General features: G+C 33.2%; 2 protein-coding genes across 2 annotated transcripts in view; one reads left to right on the top strand and one right to left on the bottom strand.

Moving 5' to 3' along the window:
• The window catches only part of LOC149088129 (uncharacterized), a 29,216-nt gene extending 20,700 nt beyond the window's left edge, over nucleotides 1-8,516 (top strand). Inside the window, exons 19-28 of the mRNA XM_089244752.1 lie at nucleotides 341-489; nucleotides 595-732; nucleotides 826-946; nucleotides 1,268-1,463; nucleotides 1,857-2,038; nucleotides 4,243-4,366; nucleotides 7,041-7,258; nucleotides 7,421-7,736; nucleotides 7,868-8,108; nucleotides 8,264-8,516. Of these exons, the coding sequence (XP_089100878.1) occupies nucleotides 341-489; nucleotides 595-732; nucleotides 826-946; nucleotides 1,268-1,463; nucleotides 1,857-2,038; nucleotides 4,243-4,366; nucleotides 7,041-7,258; nucleotides 7,421-7,736; nucleotides 7,868-8,108; nucleotides 8,264-8,381 (1,803 nt within the window). The 3' untranslated portion in view covers nucleotides 8,382-8,516. The remainder of the gene's footprint in view (nucleotides 1-340; nucleotides 490-594; nucleotides 733-825; nucleotides 947-1,267; nucleotides 1,464-1,856; nucleotides 2,039-4,242; nucleotides 4,367-7,040; nucleotides 7,259-7,420; nucleotides 7,737-7,867; nucleotides 8,109-8,263) is intronic.
• Nucleotides 8,517-8,796: 280 nt separating this feature from the next.
• Nucleotides 8,797-19,063, bottom strand: Sirt6 (sirtuin 6). Its single transcript, XM_089244764.1, has 6 exons — nucleotides 18,922-19,063; nucleotides 14,897-15,024; nucleotides 13,405-13,647; nucleotides 12,538-12,711; nucleotides 12,187-12,310; nucleotides 8,797-10,779 (listed from the first exon to the last, which is right to left on the bottom strand). Exons 1-6 carry the CDS (start codon nucleotides 18,985-18,987, stop codon nucleotides 10,513-10,515), a joined length of 1,002 nt encoding a protein of 333 aa, XP_089100890.1. The 5' UTR covers nucleotides 18,988-19,063; the 3' UTR covers nucleotides 8,797-10,512.
• Nucleotides 19,064-20,601: the final 1,538 nt, after the last annotated feature.

The following is a 20,601-nucleotide window of genomic DNA, read 5'->3' as shown; positions in this document are numbered from 1 at the left end:
AAATAAAGATAGAAAACTATTATTTTTTCTTCCGCAATCTATAAATTTTATTAATATTGTTATTTTGATTCATACTTTAATAAATGTTTTATTACTTTAAATTTATGCGATTTTTATAACATTGCACATTAAATTTGACGGAACTCCGCTTAAGCTGGCATAATTTTTCGATAACTTGAGGTGACGACTTATCGACGTTTTACTGTATATATATATAAGTATCAGACAGATATGTTATAACGTACAAAATCTTTTACTAAATTATTTTTTTTCATCTACTGATAACATTTAGTTTATCAGTAGATAACTTTTAAAACACACAAGTTTCATTTTATTATAGTGGGGACATGATTTTCGACCTGATTATAAGAAACTTAAAGTCTTAAGAGAAAAGTTTCCTGGGATTCCTATGATTGCTCTTACAGCTACAGCTACTCCAAGAGTACGATTGGATATCCTACAACAGCTTAACATGTCATCACCAAAATGGTAAATTACACACATTGTTTTATGCATGATATAGTTAAAAAGAAAATTAATTTTACTTCAAAAAATAAATAAAAATGAACAAAAAAAATTGTTTTTTCTCACAAGGTTTCTTCAAAGTTTCAATCGTCCAAATTTAAAGTATGAGGTTCGACCCAAAAGAGGCAAAGCATGTTTCCAAGATATTTATGAGCTGCTAACAACACATTTTAGAAACATGTCTGGAATTGTTTATTGTTTGTCTAGGTAAAAATAAGTTTTGTTCTATCCATTATTGTATCTGTCAGCTTTTTAGCCCTATTGGTATGCAATGTATGGCTTTTTTTCCTCTAATTTCAGAAATGACTGTGATAATTGTGCGAAATTTCTGAAAGAGAAGGGAGTCAAAGCTATATCGTATCATGCAGGTCTGGAAAATAGGAATGAAGTCCAGGAGTCATGGTTTAATGACCAGTACAAAGTACATATTGTTATGCCATGTTTCAAAAAAAAAATTGAGACTGCATATTTTGCTATATTTGTGTGACTTGGTCAAATATCTTACTTCTTAATCAAAAATCATTCCTCATTAGAAATTTTAATTCATATCAAATCCGATCTGGAATTTTCCTCAGCCAATACATTTGGCCTATTTTGTGTCAAAATTTGGTGTTTGTGCAATATTTTTGTACAATCATTGACTTTCTGAATTTCCTTAAGATAAATCTCTTTGTCAGATCATAGTGTTATCAGTTAGGTTTTCTAGTTTATTTACTTTTTCTAATGTTATTTCTTTAAATAGGTGGTATGTGCTACTATTGCTTTTGGTATGGGTATTGATAAACCAGATGTTCGATTTGTTATACATCACACCATTCCAAAATCCATTGAATGCTATTATCAAGAGTCTGGTAGAGCAGGGAGGGATGGTGAACTGTCATGGTGCATTCTGTTTTACAGTTATCAAGACATGCATCGAATAAAAAAGCTAATTCAAAGTATGTAATTTTCACACTTTCATATCAAATTAATGTAGGCATATAGTGTTGATTTCAGTCATGATATCATTTTCTGTCCTATTGATCTTTGTTTTTTTTTCTCAAAATTTTATAATACGTAACCATCTGCACTGCATCTTATACTGTATTCTTTAATTATTTCATCAGTTTTAATATGAGCATTACAGGATAAAATTTTTTCTTAAAAGGTTTGTGTTCAGATTTTTTTTTCCTTATTTTGTGAATTTATTATCATATGCTCACTATAAATTTAATACATTTAGTTTTTTTAAAATGATAATGCAGGTTTCTATAAATTTTTTTAACTGAATTTCATAATGGAAAAAAAAGATCTTGTAACAGATTTGGATTCGTTTGAATTTTTATCCCCAGTGGATACAGCAAATAAGAAGACTTGGGGCACTCATTTCAACAATTTATTCAGAATTGTCCATTTCTGTGAAAATAAAACAGACTGCCGGAGGGTGCAAATGCTAGAATATTTTGGAGAAGTTTTCGACCGCACGTTATGCTCTCAAAATCCAAAAGCTGCTTGTGATAACTGTTTCTCAAAAGTGAGATTTCTGCATGTTAATTTTTCTTATTTAATTTTTACTCGGCCTCTAGCCAACAGAGTTTTAGTTTCTTTATTGTAAAACTTAAAAAGGAAGTTATTGATGTCTTGGCTACTTCATTTCTATTTTTTTTTAAAATTTATATTCAAATAATTATCATTCTTTGTAAAATCCATTTTTTAAAATGACTTTCAGCAATCTTGGAAGATAATTTAAATAGTACATCTCTTATGCTGTGTTTTTCGATTAGTGCTTACCCAAGAACTCCAAGGTCAAACAGTATGAAGTATAGTGAGCAGCTATGTTAAGAAACATTAGTGCAGACCCCCCCCCCCCCTAAAATCTCTAGCAAGATTGCCTTTTATAAACAATGGTCTAAGGTTTAAGCAAAAAGTTTTTATCCTACAGTCTCCCATATCTGTCAATATATATATAATTGATTTGTTACAAAAACAAATTATATGAACTTAGAGCTCACAAAATATGTAAATCGGGCAGAAATCAGAAATGTGTTCGATTATCAGGGCTCCCACTCTTCCTACTTTTGGCCTACTTTCTCGGTTTTGTCCTACCAGATCCTATCAACAAAATTCCTGTAATTGATTTTGATCGAGGAAGAAATCATTGCTATATTGCCAAATATGATAAATGTTGTAGATTGCAATTAATGGTTCTGCCAAAGCAGAAATTTTGTCGTCTTAAGGTTATTTTGTGGGGGGGGGGGTGTATGTGGACCATGGTTTATTAATTTTTCATTTGATTAGTTTGATGGTTCAATATGTAGAGTAGTCGTTAAAAACTTCTGTTTGTATAGAACCAAATAATTTTGTACTTACTACTTCAAAGTCTTGGACAGTGACTAACATTCATCATTCAAAATTATAGTCCACATTTTGTGTATAAGTAAAATAGTTTGCATAACAAAGAAGTTGGATAATTATAGTCCACATTTTGTGTATAAGTAAAATAGTTTGCATAACAAAGAAGTTGGATACATAGGCCTATTCTAGGTTTGTAGCATTCAGTTGTCTTCTACATTTTTAAGGCATGCAGAGGCATAAACAATATTTGCAATGCTCAGCAAAGAGCTAGAAATTAAAGTGCTTTATTTGTCAAAAACGATTATACTGGCATTGAACATTAAAATGCAAACAACTCCCTGTAAAAAAAAAAAGGATGTACGACGCAGTAAAACCATCCAGCTCACCTTGACTTGTTTACATTGTCTCTTGTAATTTACACATTTTGCACTGTGTTTTTGGAAGTGCTCTTGAAAGAGCATCAAGCGTCATTCCTAAAAACTTCCATGTCTTCATAATTATCTGTGGGTACACTGTTTTGGCCAAAAAATTGCTTTTTTGCAACCATCATTTCTGTCATTTTGCTTTGGCTTGAGTCAATCTTACAAGATACTGAAATAGTGCTATGGGAGGAAAAAAAAGTTAATTTTAAAATTTAAAAAAAAAATTTGTTTTTTAGGGATTTTTTTTATTATGTTATGATTATGTTGTCTAAGAGTGTACCCTCCCTGTCGATTTTTTTTTAGCCCTACTTTAATTTTTTGAGTGGGATCCCTTGGATTATGTTGGGTTGAATTGGGTTAATGAAAATCCTGCATAATGATACTCAATGGATAGGAAAAACATGTCATTATAAATGCTTCATTGTTGTAGAAGGTATCATTATATGGGATTTTCACTGGTAACAGTTAAAAAAAGCATCTCCTAGAAATGCAGAAGGGTGTTTTGTGTAGAAGCAATATACTGTGTGACATCTTTTGGATTTTCAACCAAGGAAAATAATTAGGGTTAGAGAAATTAGGTACTACTATGTAATTTTCTGTGACATAATCTGAATGCATTGTCAGTTGGTAGAATACAATCAAATCATACACAAAATGTTTTAGGGAAAACTATGCAAAACAACATAAGCCAAATAGAGATTTCTGTAATAAAGATTTCTGTGTATTTTTCACATCAATAATTCATACACCATTGTTCTTTATGAACTTTGGGAAGACATTGCATGTGAATCATTACTTTAGTGTTTTCACATCAATAGTTCAAACATTATGTCTTTCCTAAGTTCATGAATAGCATAAGGCTTAACTGATATTTCAGTTCTCAATTTATAAAAAAAATTAATGTACATGAGTGTCAGTGACTTTTTTTTCAGTTGAAGAAACATCAATTCTGTCTTAATAGGAAGTTTTTGAAAATTGTGATGTCACTGAGGAGGCAAAAGCCATTGTTCAATGCATATCTGATCTGACTAAACAAAGGGGTAGAAAGAACTATACCCTGACCTATTTCATTGACATCTTCAAAGGTTTGATATTTTCTCATGTTTAAAAGTTTTAAATATCTTTTTTCCTCAGATAAAGTTTTGCTGCTTTTCTTTCAATTTCATATTCAAATTTTACGTAAATAACATGATGTGAATATAGCAAAGAATCATTTATGCATTTTCCAATTTTGACAGATGTTATACAATTACATAACACATACAGGCTTGTGTAAAAAAATAAAAATTTAATATTATAATAATCTCGGTGAACTAATGATTGTTTTTCTTCTCTTCGGCACTGAGTGTTAATGATATTCCACTATTTATGTTATTGAAATATTTATGCATATCTGTAAAATTAATAAAATAAATTTGGATTTAAGAATTTATCCCTGGCCTTTTTCCACGCAAAGCTATCATGACAACCCTTGTGGCCTAGCTTTCAGGGGAAAATGTCCTTTGTCCACATTGTTCTTCATGTAAAAGAACTATTACACTCACTATCAGGGCTCCCACTTTTCCTACTTTTGTCAATGATAAAGGAATAGTAAAAATATTGCTACATAATACAATGATTGCAAATTAATGATTTTGCTGAAACAGAAATTATATCTTTTTTCAGGTTATTTGGGGGTGTATGTAGACCATTTGGTTTATTAATTTTTCTTTTGCTTAGTTTAAGAGTTCAAAAACCCATTTTGTATCAGTGTTTTGAGTAGTCATTAAAAACTTCTGTCTGGATGGAAACTCACTTGTACTCACTACATCATGATCTTGACTATTTATTGTACAACTAACATTCATTATTCACCATTATGGTGCATATTTTGTGTATAGGTAAAACAACAGTTTGCATAACATAGTAGTTTGATGTATAGGCCTATTCTAGATTTTGTGACTGATGCTAATAATATCATTCGTTTTTTTGCATACTGTATTTTTCAGACATGCAGAAGTATAAACAAGTTCTGCAAAAAAGATAAAAATGAAAGTGCTTCATTTTTAAAAAATGATTACACTGGTGTTGAACAGTAAAATGTAAAACATCTCTTTAAAAAAAGGATGGACACCGCAGTAAAACCATTCACCTTGGCTTAATTACATTGGAACTTGTAATTTACGCATTTAGTACTTTTGGAAGTAGTCTCGAAGGAGCGACATTCTTAAAAAAACATGTCTTTATAATTTTCTTTAAAGAATTGACAGACTCGGGGCTCCAACTCCTCCTACTTTTTGGTAGAATGTTCTTTTCCACCGTGGTTCATGTCTCCTGAGACGAACCAGCTTATATCCCCTAGGGGGACAGAGCAGTGGGGCCACGGTTGATCTGGAGGTAGAATGTCCCACTTTTCCTACTTTTTTACCAGATCCTATCAACAAAATTCATGTAATTGATTTTGATTGAGGAGGAAGTTATTAATATATTGCCAAATATTACAAATGTTGTAAATTGCAATTAATGGTTCCACCAAAGCAGAAATTGTATCATTTTAAGGTTATTTGCTGGGGGGGGGGGGTTCATTTGATTAGTTTGACGGTTCAACACATAGAGTAGTCATTAAAACTTCTGTCTGGATGGGAAAAAATAATTTTGTATTTGCTACTTCATTGTCTTGTACAGTAACTAACATTCATCATTCAAAATTATGCTGCACATTTTGTGTATGGGTGAAACAACAGTTTGCTTAACAAAGCAGTTGGATACATAGGCCTATTTTAGGTTTGGCGATTCTGATGTTACCCAATAGCATTCAGTTTCTTCTGTATTTTTAGGGCATAAACAATATTTGCAATACTCAGCAAAGAGCTAGAAATGAAAGTGCTTCATTTGTCAAAAAGTATTACACTGGTATTGAACATTAATGTGCAAACAAATCCCTTTAAAAGGATGGTCTTAAAAATATCCCCTAAAAAGGATGATCAATGCAGTAAAACCATCTGGTCCACTTTGACTTATTTACGTCAAACCTTGTAATTTACACATTGTGCTTTTAAAAATGGTCTCAAAAGAGTGTCATTCTTAAAAAACTTACATGTCTGCTGTGTGGATTGTCGAAGAGAGTTGACAGACCGGACTGTGGAAGACTCCAAAAAAAATTATATTACAAGGAGAGACAGAAAAGAATCATCTGTGGGTGCTAGAGTTACACTGTTTTGGCCAAAAATTGTTTTTGTAACCATCATTTCTGTCATTTTGCTTTGGCTCGAGTCAATCTTACAGGATACTAAAATATGGCTATAAAATTTTTTTGATGTAAAAAAGAAAAAAAAATAGGTTTATTATTATTATTCTACAATTATGTTGTCTAAGGAGAGTACCCTCCCCGTCCTACTTTTTATAATTTTATCGAGTGAAGCCCCTGCTCCTGCAGACTGGACTATGAAAGACTCCTTGAAAAAAAGAATGGAATGTGAGGAGAGTAGAAGAAAATCATTTGTGGCTGCTAGTATGCTGTTCTGGCCCAAAATTGTTTTTGTTACTAAGTCGTTTCTGTCATTTTGCTTTGGCTCAAGTTAGTCTTATAGGTTACTGAAATAGTGCTATGAAAAAAAAATTATTTTTCAATAATAAAGTTTTTGAGTGATTTTTCATTGTGCATTGCTCTCCTTGTCCTACTTTTTATAGTTTTTCGAGTGGAAGCCCTGTGTTCTTTTACTCGATTGAATTTTGAACAATTTAGCTTACATTTTGTTCTTTTCTTATTCTTTTCCAAAGGATCGAAAACCCAAAAGATACTTGGTGCTGGTCATGATAAATTACCTCTTCATGGACGAGGTAGTAAGTATTCTCGATCAGATGCAGAAAGACTTCACAGGAAGCTTGTTTTAGATCAGTTCTTACAAGAAAATTTGGTTGTCAATCAAATGGACTTGATGAACTCCTATGTCTTCTGTGGTAGAAGAGCTAATGATCTACTAGAAGGCAAAGTCAGAGTAAGCATTACTATACAACTGCAAACAATATTATCATAAATACTTTACTACTAACTTGATTTGTCTAGAAAATAAAATTTTTTAGTGCAGATTCTCACGCTAAAATTTCCCATTTTGAACTTGGAAATTATAGTATTTCTTAAATATATTTTATGATTTTAGGTAATATTCCCAATGAAAAAAGACAAGAAGAATTACAACAATCTCCAGGTTGCTTCTGAAGTTGAAGATAATGAGATGAAAGACCTTGCTGAACGCTGTTATAATGAACTTATAGAAGTCAGCAAAGCAATAGCTACAGAGCACAACATGCATTATACAAATATCATAAATGTTGAAGCGCTACGACAAATGTCCCGTGAAATGCCAGTGACACAGGAAGCTATGCTTCAAATACCTCACGTGACACGTACCATATTTGACAAGTATGGACCACGATTCTTGGAAGTTACAGAAAGATATGGAGCAGAGCGTTGCAGTGAGTGGTTTTCTGCTTGCTTATATGTATGCATGCAAAAAATGAAATGATGAATTTTTAATTTCAGGAAGGTGAAAAAGCTTAAATTATATGCAATGACTTGTATCTAAAATTGTTTTCTCTTTTTAAAGTCCTTGAAGCAGAACGTTCTGAAAAATGCATGATGGACGTTTTCCTAGATGACCCTGACAACACCAACTGGTCGGAGCAACCTGCACCTGCCAGACCATTTAATAGGAAATCTGGGGTGAAGAGAAAAAGAGGTAATGCAGGAGCTCCAGGCAAGAAGATAAGTAAATTTTCAGGGGCGAAGAAATTTGCATGGAAAGGAAAAGCAAAGAAAAAAAATAAGTTCACCAGCAAGTCTCCAGGGTGAGTACTGATGCAATAAATGATAGTTGAATGTTTTTATTAATTTTTAAAGTAATTTTCAATAACAATTTAATTAGATTTTTATGATCTCATTAAATCTGTTATTCTCATCAGCATTTCCTCCACGTATAACAATTTTTTTTCTCCTTATGTAGCTATCATGTTGCACCAGCGCCATCTTCTAGTCGGGCACCAGGATTTTTGCCAGTCCCAAAACCTCAAACTAAAACTGAGAAACAATTTTCACGCCCTTTTCTTTCAACTGCATTTTGAACAAGATACTGACTGATGTGTAAATATGTCAATTTCTGTGTGTAAATTATTTTTTTACAATATAAATTATTTTAATACAATATTTTTTGTAACTTTCTTTATATAAAATAATTAACTATGACAATCATGAATCTCCCGAATACACAAAAAAGCCACATGTCACCACCCATACACTATGGCAATAATATTTAGTATATATGGTATCTAATTTGCTTATTAGAATCCAATACTAATCCAATTAATACTAGAATCAAATACTAATCCAATTAATACTAGAATCCAATACTAATCCAATTAATACTAGAATCCAATACTAATCCAATTAATACTAGAATCCAATACTAATCCAATTAATACTAGAATCCAATACAAACAATTTTATCAAAAGTTTCAGAACTCAAACATGACACAATATGCTCTATACAAGACAGTAGACTTTATTCTTTAATTTACAACTGTTCATAATTCAAAATCTAAAATTACATTTTAGTTTTGTAAAATAGATTGTTACTTAGTTTTTGAAATCTTGTTTGTGTGATGCAGATTATTGAAAAATACCCTATAAGCATTCTAACTACCAAGTAGGCTTTATAATTGCTCAACAAATCATTTTTGGGGAACATCTACAGTGTCAAGTTGGTTTGGATCTTCAATTATCAATGCCATCCCGTGGTTCATATTGATTTTTACAGCTGTACTAGATGGCGAGCCAATATTTCAATCTAAATGGGTATTTGATTAAGTTTTGTCTTAAAAAGATTTTTGTCTCAAGAACAATATTTATCAATTAGCAGGTTCTTTATAATATTTGTAAGCATCGTTTGATTATATTTTATAATGTGAATAAAAAATCTGACATGGAAGCTTCTTTCAAGATAGATAAATTATTTTTATGGTGTCTTAGCTGCCTTGATGATAGTCTAATGCTTTCAAAGCATGCTCTCTGCTACAGCTGCCTTAACCTAAAATGAAGTACCTATATTAATCCAACCTATTTGAAAGTAAGAGGTGTGCCACCTTATATTCATTCAAAAGCATTTTCTTTACATAATTATCACCATTATCCAAACACTTGTTAAGTCTGAGTGCTAGCTTCAAGTATCTCAGAGTCATGAAATTCTACCTCCTACTGCTAACACCAGGCAACACCAATTTCACTTTTGATTTCATCATCATCATAAAAATGTTACCCTCTAAGATGTATCTTCAGGTTAACAAATAAGTGGAAATCACTTAGCACAAGTTCCAGGCTATATGGTGAATGGTAGAAAACTTCCCACTTGAGTAAAATATTGTCTTACACACTGCTGGGAATGATTCCATGCTATTCTTCCTTTGAAAGATGCTGATTTGCTTAGGTTGCTTCCTTAGTTCTTTGTAATAATTTATCAAAGGTCAGCCTGATGCCTACTACTCCCAAGCACATTGTTCATACTTTCAGAGAATGGCACTTTGGTACATTTTATTGATTCATAATGTTCCCATAAATGAAAATCATTTACTAAATAATATCCACTGAGCACTGGCCTTTAACATTGAGAAACATGAGATAGAATATGCTTTCTTATTTGTCATTGTAAACACATGGCACTTGAAACCAACTTTACATAGCAAAACAATGATAAATGACCTTGAAGAGGGAATGCTTAGTGTTACCAATTTATGTTGAAAAGTTTACCTTTTTGGACAAAACATGTTTAAAAAAAATCGAAGAGCATTTTCTTGAACATCATAATTGCCATTTTTTGAAGTAAATCTAAACATATTAACAAACATAATACATATAACAGACAAAGATTTAACACAGCAGTTCATTAAAAAATCTTGCCAACCTTTTTCAATTGTTCCATTTTTTTTTAGCAGACTTTGCTTTAGCAACCTGGTATTCTAGCTAGACTGGATCAGATCTTAAATGTAATTTTTCTCTTGTGCGTTACATAATTACTCTTCATAGAGACAAAGGAAATTCTGCACTGATAAAAGTGGTGGAAGCCATTGTCACCATCACACTCAATTTTCAGAGGAGTGAAAAATAGCTGTAAGTGTTGATTTTGCTAACAATGGATGATGCCCACCAAGTTCAGTACTCATATATCAAGCTATATAAACTTGAAATTGACCGATGAATTATTCAACTAGGCTCTTCTTTTTTCCTTTTGCATTCTTCGTGGAAACCCACCACTGGTTCTGATTTCAATGAAAACTTATCTATAATATTTTCTTCACTATGTGTTTCTGATCTTTCTTGTGGTATCACATATTCGATTGGAATGCTTTTTGAGTATTTTGTAGGATCTGAGTCTATGTCATACTTGATACATTCCAATCCCAACAATTTCAAAAGCTTTTTCATAACTACATCTACATATCCATGTATGAGTAAATCAGCATGCCTATCCTGTAAAGAGATATAAAAAAAAATTCTTATATATATATATATATACACAACTTTTTTCAAAACATGCATTAATACGTGGTGTGATTACAAGAAAACATAGTCTACTTACTCTTCCTTTTATGAACACAAATACACTAGAACAATTTGTTTGTGAAAACAAAAGTTAGTAAATGTGAAAGATGTTCAAAGAAACAGTGTGTGGGACCAGAGGACTAGTTCACAAAAATGTATCAGTTTGTAAACTTTGGTTGCATTATTATTTTAGCTATATAATTAGGGGTAGCAATATCAATTCTATTGACATTTTTACACTTAATTCAATTTATCAACATTATTGCACTTTATTGGCCAAAACCATAATTTTTCATTATGTAGATTAGTCAACTATGCCCAAAAAAATGTTAAGCGAGAAACTTAATGAAATGTCTCTTTCTAGACATTTATACAGGTCAGACTGAAGGAGCATTCTGATTCACACAATAGACACTTAAATAAACTTTATTCTACAAACATTAACAAAAGAGTCATAGAGAAATACGACAGACTACAATGGCCGCCAGAACGGAAGCATCTGCCCAAGTGAACAGTGCGTGCATTTCCAAGCTCGCACTTTGCGTTGTTGCCAATAAGCTGTGATCAAATGATGCATATATAACTTATCTTCATAGTGAAACTTGAATTTTTGTTCCCTTGGATTAAATGGCTTTTAAACTTATGACCACCACATTCCTTTAATCCTATCTCCATCAGATCATTTACAAGTGGCACTCATGAAAATAAAAACACAGTTAAAACCTCTATATAACGATGCTCTAGGCACCAAGAAAAAATATTGTTATAGAAGGATTATCGTTATATCGAGAGGCAGCAGATTAACATTAAGCCCCATTTACAGGTTGCAATAAAATATCCCGGGAAGTTACCCGTAACAGGGATTTTTGCTACAACACGTTTACATGGCATTTAGCTTATGTCTGTATTCCTCCTCTTCTTTCCAAAAGTCATCACTGGTTATGTGGGTTCAACAGAAGTGGTTGTTTCAAGATGGGTGATGAAGGAAGGAGCTTACAGTAGTTTTCGTGGCACAAAGGATTATGGGAGAGGAGGTCGGAGTTGCCCACTATTATTCTGCAACAAAGATGAGACACTTTTGACGGATCTTCGTCCCTCCTTCCCCCCCCCCCCCCCCCCCCCACGAGGAAAAAAAGTTGCCATGCAGGTAATAATCACCAAAGCAACTCTCAATCTTACACATGTAAACAGGGCTTTAGAGTGTAGACATTTCCAAACAAGACTTGAAAAAATATTGGCAATAATAAGTGTACTTATTAATGCTCTGCCTCAAATGTCTTAATGGAATTGAATTTATGATTCTGCTAGTCAATGATGATTAATACAAGAACTCACATGCTTGGTTTTCTGTAGATTACAGATCACTAGTTTTCCTCCTGACTTCTTGGTTAGCAGAGGCAACTTCCCGCTAGGAACAATCTGTAATGTTGAACCAAGGCATAAACTCAGATCTGCTTTTCTGAAAATAAAATAACGATCAAGCTATTCATTTTTTCAGCAGATTCAATAATAAACAGTACTCACATACTTGAGGTACTATGGTGTAAAATTTTGTGTATGTGGTAAAGCCTGATTTTATATGAATTATATTGAAAGTTTTGTACATGTAAAATGATAACACTCAAAAGAAATTTAATGCCTAGCTAATATAACTTACCGTAATTTACTAGAGGCATGAAATCTTACTTGGAACATATCTCAGCAATGTGTAAGTCTCTTTCGGGCAGCTCATCTTCCCAATCCAAAATAGTGTCTCTTAGTTTTCCGCGACAACGCCTTCCATTTTGCTTTGGCAATGGGCAAACTTGACCAGTGAGTTTTTGGCCAACGGTTTCACTTGCTTCTTTACGTATAAATAACCTACAATGAAATAATTTCCTATCAAAAATTAACTTTTAAGGTCAAAATTAACTGAGGTTGATGCTGCTTGACAACTGCTAAGGAAAATTGAGATTTTTGTGTTGTAACTCTATATGGCCAATATTCCTTAGCAATCGTCAAACAGCATATATATAAGGGGGTTCTTTACCATTTTCTGTCGCTACCCAAAGTCACTAACACTATCAACTTTGTGACCCATGAAGAATTTTTTATTAAAAATATGCTATATCAAATATTTCTGATTAACAATTTTTCATTCCTATGCGGTCTTAACAGGTGGGTCAATAGAGCTTGAGCTCGGGGCGGAATATTAGGGGCTCAAGTAGGAATATTTGGAAATGTTTTTCATTTATTCTGGAAATTATGTTGAGCTTTCTAATGTGTTCATATTTTTATATAATTTTTAGCATTCTGTAATATTTGCGACTTCTCCCCCAAACATACTTTGTATAAAATCATATCTCAAGAGGGTCCCAAAAATATCTGGGTCCTAGCCCATGCTGCCGAAATCATTAAGATGCTCCATGAAACACATGCAACAAATGAACTTATAATCAGATTGTAAATAGATTTATACGACCCATTGCAACCCATAGGTTAAGAACCCCTGATATATATCATGGGCTATGAATGAATCTCTTAATTTTGATGCTGTGAAATAAAATACATTACCTCGAGCATACGTCACACTTGTCTAAGAACATATTTCCATGAAGCTCTGCCAGTTTATCTGGTGCCAAACTTGAACGGATATGCAATCCATCAACATTTTGACTGACTACAAAATGAACATATCCTGCTTTTACCAAAGTTACTAGTATCATGTGGGTTTCAGTTGGACATGCATCATTAAAAGACACGTTCATCGTTGGTTTGATTCCTTTCTGTTCTAATGTCCAAACTCCAGTAGGTCCTCTGGAAAAATATTTTATTCCCACATTATTGAAAGTTGTGCAATTTAACAATATTACTCTTTCTGAAATTTCATGAATTAAAATCAATTCTTTTTAAAATTGAGTACTTTGATGTAATCAACATGATAATACTCTTGTTTCTCTATAAGTCCTCTCATTTTACTTTTATTTGTGAAAATTGCTTTTATATTTTTTAGGGTTAGGTTTCCTTTGAAAAATTTAGATACGTGCAAAAATCTTTGGAACTTCAAGGTTAGCAGCTATGTGTTATGCATGTTTATATATCAACATGATGGGTAAACTATTCAAGGTTTGTTTAAAAAGTATATGACCATAATTTTTTGCACGTGAACCAATGAAGGCGTGGTTTGGTGCATGTATGTAGGAAATCCTGGTGTTCATGCTTGAATTTTTGCCCGCCTACAGAAGCTGCCAGTCATCGGCCGACTGCCAATGAGTGAGGAAATGTAAGTGAGCATAGTCACGTTTTAGTTTTTGACAAAATATTAAAAACTTAAACAGCACTACTGCATTAATTGTGATGAAGCTGTCAATTGTGATGCAAAACCACTTGGTAGTACTCTTCGGTGATGGTTTCATTGTGCAATGTGTATGTTTGTGTATGGTTCATACTCTTGATGAACCCTGCCACTGGAGTCAAAAAAAGACAGTCAAGATGACTTTTACATTTTATCTTGTGAAGCCTAAATTGTCAGTCAAAATGGGATGAACAAATTCAATACCAATGCTCACCTCGTCTAAAAGTTCTCTGATTGTGATTCAATGATCCTGCATCACCAGAGTCCTCACCTTGTCAATAACAATCTCATTTCTGGATGTTGAGGGCTAACCAAAACGTGATTTACAATCCATTAATGTGCAGCCATCTTTGAAGCGGTTGTACCATTTCTTTATCAGTGTAGATGCTCATTTCTTCATCTCTGAAGGTCTGTTGAATTTTGGTGATTGTTTCCACTCAGGAATCGCCAAGCTTTGCCAAAAATTTAATAGAGTAGAGTTTTTCCTGCCATTTTGGTAAAAATGAAAATGCAACAGCACTCATTGTCACATTCTTGTGCATTGCAGTCTGCGGGAGAATGGCTGTTTCTGTAGGTAGGTAAAAATTCATTTCAAGCATGCACACTAGGATCGCCTTTATATATACCTTAAACCATGCCTCCCTAGCTTCAAACCTTATAAATATTTCATGTAACCTACTTATATAAATTAGTGATTTTAAAATTTCATACCTAAAATCAGGTATCCCAGCTGCAGTGCTAATACCAGCGCCAGTATGAACAACAGTGAACTTGGAATGTTTCATCATCCCGGCTAACGCTCCAATTTTCCTTTCTAAATCTGCTTCATGATCTTGAATCTTGAAGATAAGCCATAAAATTGAAAATGTATTTCTACTATTTACAATATTGAATAGATTTTAAGCTGTTAGCATGAGATGTTAAGATAGATTTAATAAGCAATATATAGCAATAGCAGGATATTTTCATTATAAACTATGTTCCTCATAAAATTGATTGACAGAATACAAAAAAAAAATCTGACACAGGATTAAAACCCTACTTTATGACCATCACAGCAGCAAAGGCCCGTTTTTGAGTCAAGTGATTAATTAGTTGACTAAATTTTAAGTTATCGAGTGCTCTAAAATCTGTCCCAATTTAAATAATTAAGTAGTGAATGCTCACACATAGGATAATAAGAGGTCATGCACATAAGCGTACTTAATCTAAAAGAAATACTGAATTCCATTCCAATTTTCTACTAAACCACTGAATCACTTTCGTACTTAACCGTTTAAAGGCTGAACTATGAACAAAGTCACTTACTGTTTTGAATACACTGCGAAATACGATCTTTATTTACAATTTAAATACTGCGAAATACGATCCACCTCTCTCAACTCTGAATGAATTATCCAACGTGCTATAATGGTCATATGGCAAATCTTTTCCAATGGAATCTAGAGCTGAGGTTTCGATCAGATTCTAAAAACATTTTTATCCCATGCAATAATTTTTTTTCAGATTGCTCAAAACTGTTTTGCCTTTTCTTGAAACTTGAGTGTTACACTTATGTTTTGCTCCTTTTTTTCTGTCCTACATCTTTTGAAGAACACGTTTCAGGAGTTTTCTAACACCCCATCCTTGTTGTTGAAAAATTACCTAGCATTTCACATACATCAGTTGGAACTGTTGATACTAGATCATTTTCAACAATATCATCATCCATGATGTTGATTTTCACTAGCATGTAATTGGCATATATCTATATCCTCTAATTCAGAATCTGAAAGAGTTTCTAAATATTCTACAGCTTCTTCTAATGTGAGATATCTTTTTGATATGGTTACACTCAGCTGAACACAACAAGGGTAGGATTGTCGAACTTGGTTTGATTAGTCTGAAGTTCGCAAAAACATACATTTCTAAGAATGCAAGAATAAAAAATGCTCACCCAATATAGACAATCCACCCCAGAGAGCACATTCCTGTCTCATATTACCCAGAATTAGCCCCCTATACACATGTTGAACGATGACAACAACCTGAGGTTCGAATGGGAAAATCAAAGCAACGCACTACACATTAGATATCCCTAGAATCCCGCTCTTGTGAAAGGCCAATGTTCCATAAATAGAACATGCATTTTTGAAAGCGCATAACTCTTCAACGTTTAACAACACAAAGAAACTAATTGATTTACTTTAATTGATATATTAAGTGGTAGAAACACGAAATAATTTTCAATTTACTTCGAAATTGAAATTTTGGCAAATTTTAATCGAAATGCCTAGAAAATGTCAAATTTCAAAATTCTGTCAAAAAGGTTTATATCAACCTAAAGTTTCCAAATTTATTTCAAAAAATACTTTTAACTCTCTTCTATATACGATAAAAAACCGGAAATGTTTGAATCAATTTTTATCTGATATTTTTTGTAAATAAAAACTGTTCCATTTATGGAACATTGGCCTTTAAATGGTTAACAACCTAAACACATTTACAAGCTCTGAATTTACTTAAAATTGAGTTACCTACCAAATTATTTTAATTATTGTACCTATTCTATTCAACTGTTTAACCAATATACCCTAAAGCAGAATACGCAGAAATCTGTGATGTACAACACAGAACTATAGAATAATTTAAAGAAAACACTATTATGGAAATTTTTACTGAAGAACATTTCCAGTCAGCCACAGGCTCGTTACAGTACAAAACAAAATATTCTGCTTTGGGCCGATAAACCACTTACCAACTAAAACTGTGTAAATGGCCCTCTACTAAAGTACTTGAAGACAAATTTAGTCAAATACTAAGTTACTTAAGGGGGGTCTCTTACCTTTTTAACATGGTAAAAAAACTTTCTTATGAAGTATTATCCATTGATTTGTTTCAAATTTTTACTACATGTAGTAAAAATACATTTTATTGTGTATGCTATCCTGTGCCAGTACAAAATTTTACGCGTCTTCAATACTTAATTTTTACCAAATTTTCAACAAAAAAAAATTAATTAAAAACAAATTGTACCCATGAATAGAATTGCACGAAATCAATATAATTGAATAAAAAATTACTCAAAAAATAAAAACTGTTCATAACATGATGGGAAAGATTGCAATTTTATCGACTCAATCTTAATCTGGCTTCTTTAATAAACCAATTGTGCTCACTATTCTGAGAACCTATGACCATTATATTGTGTTACTTTTTTGGTCACTCATTGATCCAGTTCCTTGCTCTTTGTCACTCTTTTGATCATTCACATGCTTGCAAACTCTCTAAGTCACTCTTACTCATTCCGTAGCTTTCTTCTCTTAGGGTGGATTTGTGGTTTTTTACTATCTGTGAGGTAAACAATTTTTACTGCCCTTTGCTCACTCCACTGATTTTCTTTGGAAACTCATTCTTCAAATTACTGCCCCTGTAGCCGGCTCTGTAAATATGCCTCTTACAGTTATTTCAATACCCCTCATGTTAGCAGTTATGTTTTGATCCAATGTTTCTCAAAGCGTGTTTTGCAGCTCCTGCGGGCGGCAACAACGTTTGTCAAGGGTATTGCGAACGAACTGGAAATATTGATGTGTGTGCCTATTTATGCTTTGAAGTGGTTCTCTTATGAATTATTAGTAGATATATTATCATAATATCTACTAAACTATTCTGGGGACCCGCAAGTGGCAAAAGTTTGAGGACCACTGTTTTGAATGATTGATCCTTGGTTCCAATTATGCAGATAAATGGTATACCACTGTTTGGTGACAACTTTTTTTATTGCCAGATCCAATTTGGAGCTATTTAATAGGGTTACAAGAAAGGCATAATATATGTGTTTTGGCACTGAGGAAGAGGATGGTGATAATAATAATTCCCATTTTGGCGAGGTCAATAACTTGGTACAAAATGTATACCATATGTATATTACGAGTTAACCGGAGGATCTACTGTATACTCTAACACAGTACTCTCTCGATAATCCAGCGTTTTTCTTCAAAGCCAGTAGAAGAGGAAATCATGTCTGTACACCAAAATTTATACAGTGCATGCTGCTTAATATGATCAAATCGAGACTCTGGGTTTTTGATAACAATATGCAAAAGAAATCCAAGAGCCAATAAGGTGACTATACATCCAAGAGTAATCGAACGGGAGGTATGAAATTGGAACAACTTTTATATAAGGGGACACTTAGCGATTTCCCCCCCCCCCCCATGTTATGATATTAGTCTGTTCTGTACTTTGCAAAAGTTATAACAATATCCAAACAATAACATTATCCACGATTCCATGGCCGCAACTGGATGCTTGGTCACCCGGGGCAAACGAGCATTTTGACGCCCCCCTTGTAATGTTGAAGGAGAGGTTTCACAATGAAATTTGAGTCCAGCGCCCGGGGCACGAGACCCGCCTGCTCCCCCCTAGTTGCGGCCCTGCACGATTCTAATAAGCAGCGTCTGCTTTATTATCCAAATTGGGCGGGGGGAGGTTTCAACTATAACTTCTAGTAATCCGGCACATATCACCGCAATCTGATACGTGCCGGATTAATGAGTCTAGTGTATTATATTACTTCACGTATATAATCAATAATAAGTCAATTGATATCGGACTATAATAGAGATAAAGAATGATGTACTATATGTCATTTCTGACAAGTATACTTTAAATTTCAAATAATAAAGGTATATAAAAAGGAGCAATTTTTATTTTATGTTTCCAATAAAAATTGTTTGTAAATTACGCAAACATACTTCGGGTAAACCGCAAACACCTTTGTCATCGTACTTGGATAAACCGTCTGAATAATTACAAGACATTGTTTTTGAAAGATTTGTTTAAAATCTCAATTTGTAAACAAACGGTCTCAAACAAATGGCACGTGTAGTTGAGTCCAGGTTGTTTGCTTCTTTGATGAAATAGAAAAACTACATGACTATATTTTATCAAAACATTTGCGGGACACTGATTTTTTTTAGTATGATTGTTCGTTGTTGGATGGCGACCGTGTTTACTTATAGCTCAGTGGCAATCAAAGCTGCATTAAGAGTAAACCTTGGCGACAAGAGTTCTGCTGTGTAAATACATTCAGCTGACCATATTTTCTGGAAAAAAAAAAAGGATTGAAATTGCCAATTCTCTCGCTGAAATTTTGAAAAATAACATTTAATCATGGGACATCAAACACCAGCTATATCGCTGTATTTAGACATCTGATCTTCAACTGTCGACTGCTTCTCTTCAAGCACTTTGGTAGCTGGTGTTTAGGGGTGGTCATACCCCCATATTTGCCAGAACGGTGAAGGTTTTTCTGATTGCAGACTTTGTTGCAAAAATGTGCCGGTTTTTCACCTACTTTCAATGAAGCTAACTTTTATTCTTCAAATCAACGAGCAAAATTATTTTGCGAACTCAGAAATTATATTACAACAAATAGTTCACGTCATTTTTTTTTGTTCTCCATTGCTCGAGAACATTCTCAGCAAGGTTTTGGTTGATGGCTATAATTTCTGCTGCTATTAATAGGGTCAATGACCAAAATTATTTAGAACTGCTGCCCTAAAACATGAAGGAAAAAAAAAAATCTCATCTTATTTTTCCACCATCAAATAGGGTAACCTTGCACGTGAGTGTCCTAAAGCGGCTCAATATCTTTAATACAGATTTGACTAAAGCCGATAAACTTGCCAAGCTTCCGTGCAATTTCTAATTATTGCTGAAATCAATGAAAAAAAACCGCCGTTGAAAGTAGTGTATTTCAATGCATAGCATCAATTGCAAAAGGAATGTTGTACGATACATGTGTATCTATCTCAATTAGTGATAATTAACTTGATAAAACAATTATGATTTTACGTAGCCTCATGCAACGGTAACAATTTTAGAAAATTCTGTTGATGGTCACGAGAAAAAAAATCTGGATATTTCTGAAAATTTCATTTTCAAAAAAAGTAAAATCAAATTTCTGTAATTTGTTCTCAGACAAATACAATGCGGCAAAATGCCCAACAAGGTGGCTGAGAAAAAGATGCCCATAAAAATATGGATGTCATATATTTCAAAAATACAGCAACCCAATTAAAAATGCAATTAACAAAAATTGTAATCAGTATATACACGTCGTAAAATATTATACAATGCCCATAAAGAATACTTATGGTTGTCTTATTCTAAGTATGGATAGCTTCTCGATTTACCCCGACATGTTTATCGTATTTCTTTTTAAACGTGCCAATTGTGTTACAATTTACTACCTCCGAGGGTAAACTGTTCCATTTATTAACAACCCTATTAGAGAAAAATTCCCTGCGACACTATAGCTTTGCATTGTCCCATTTTGAAAATTTTGAACACTTCGATCATATCTTCTCGACACCTGCGTTCATCCAATGTAAACATATTCAAAAAATGAAAAGTCTCTTCATCATGCCAAA

The sequence above is a fragment of the Pholcus phalangioides genome, unplaced genomic scaffold (assembly GCF_987345545.1).
Source record: "Pholcus phalangioides strain wild (caught in Gottingen) unplaced genomic scaffold, Ppha-v1.0 ptg000003l_1, whole genome shotgun sequence".
Taxonomy (NCBI): Eukaryota; Metazoa; Arthropoda; class Arachnida; order Araneae; family Pholcidae; genus Pholcus; species Pholcus phalangioides.
This window is presented reverse-complemented; position numbering and strand designations above follow the sequence as displayed.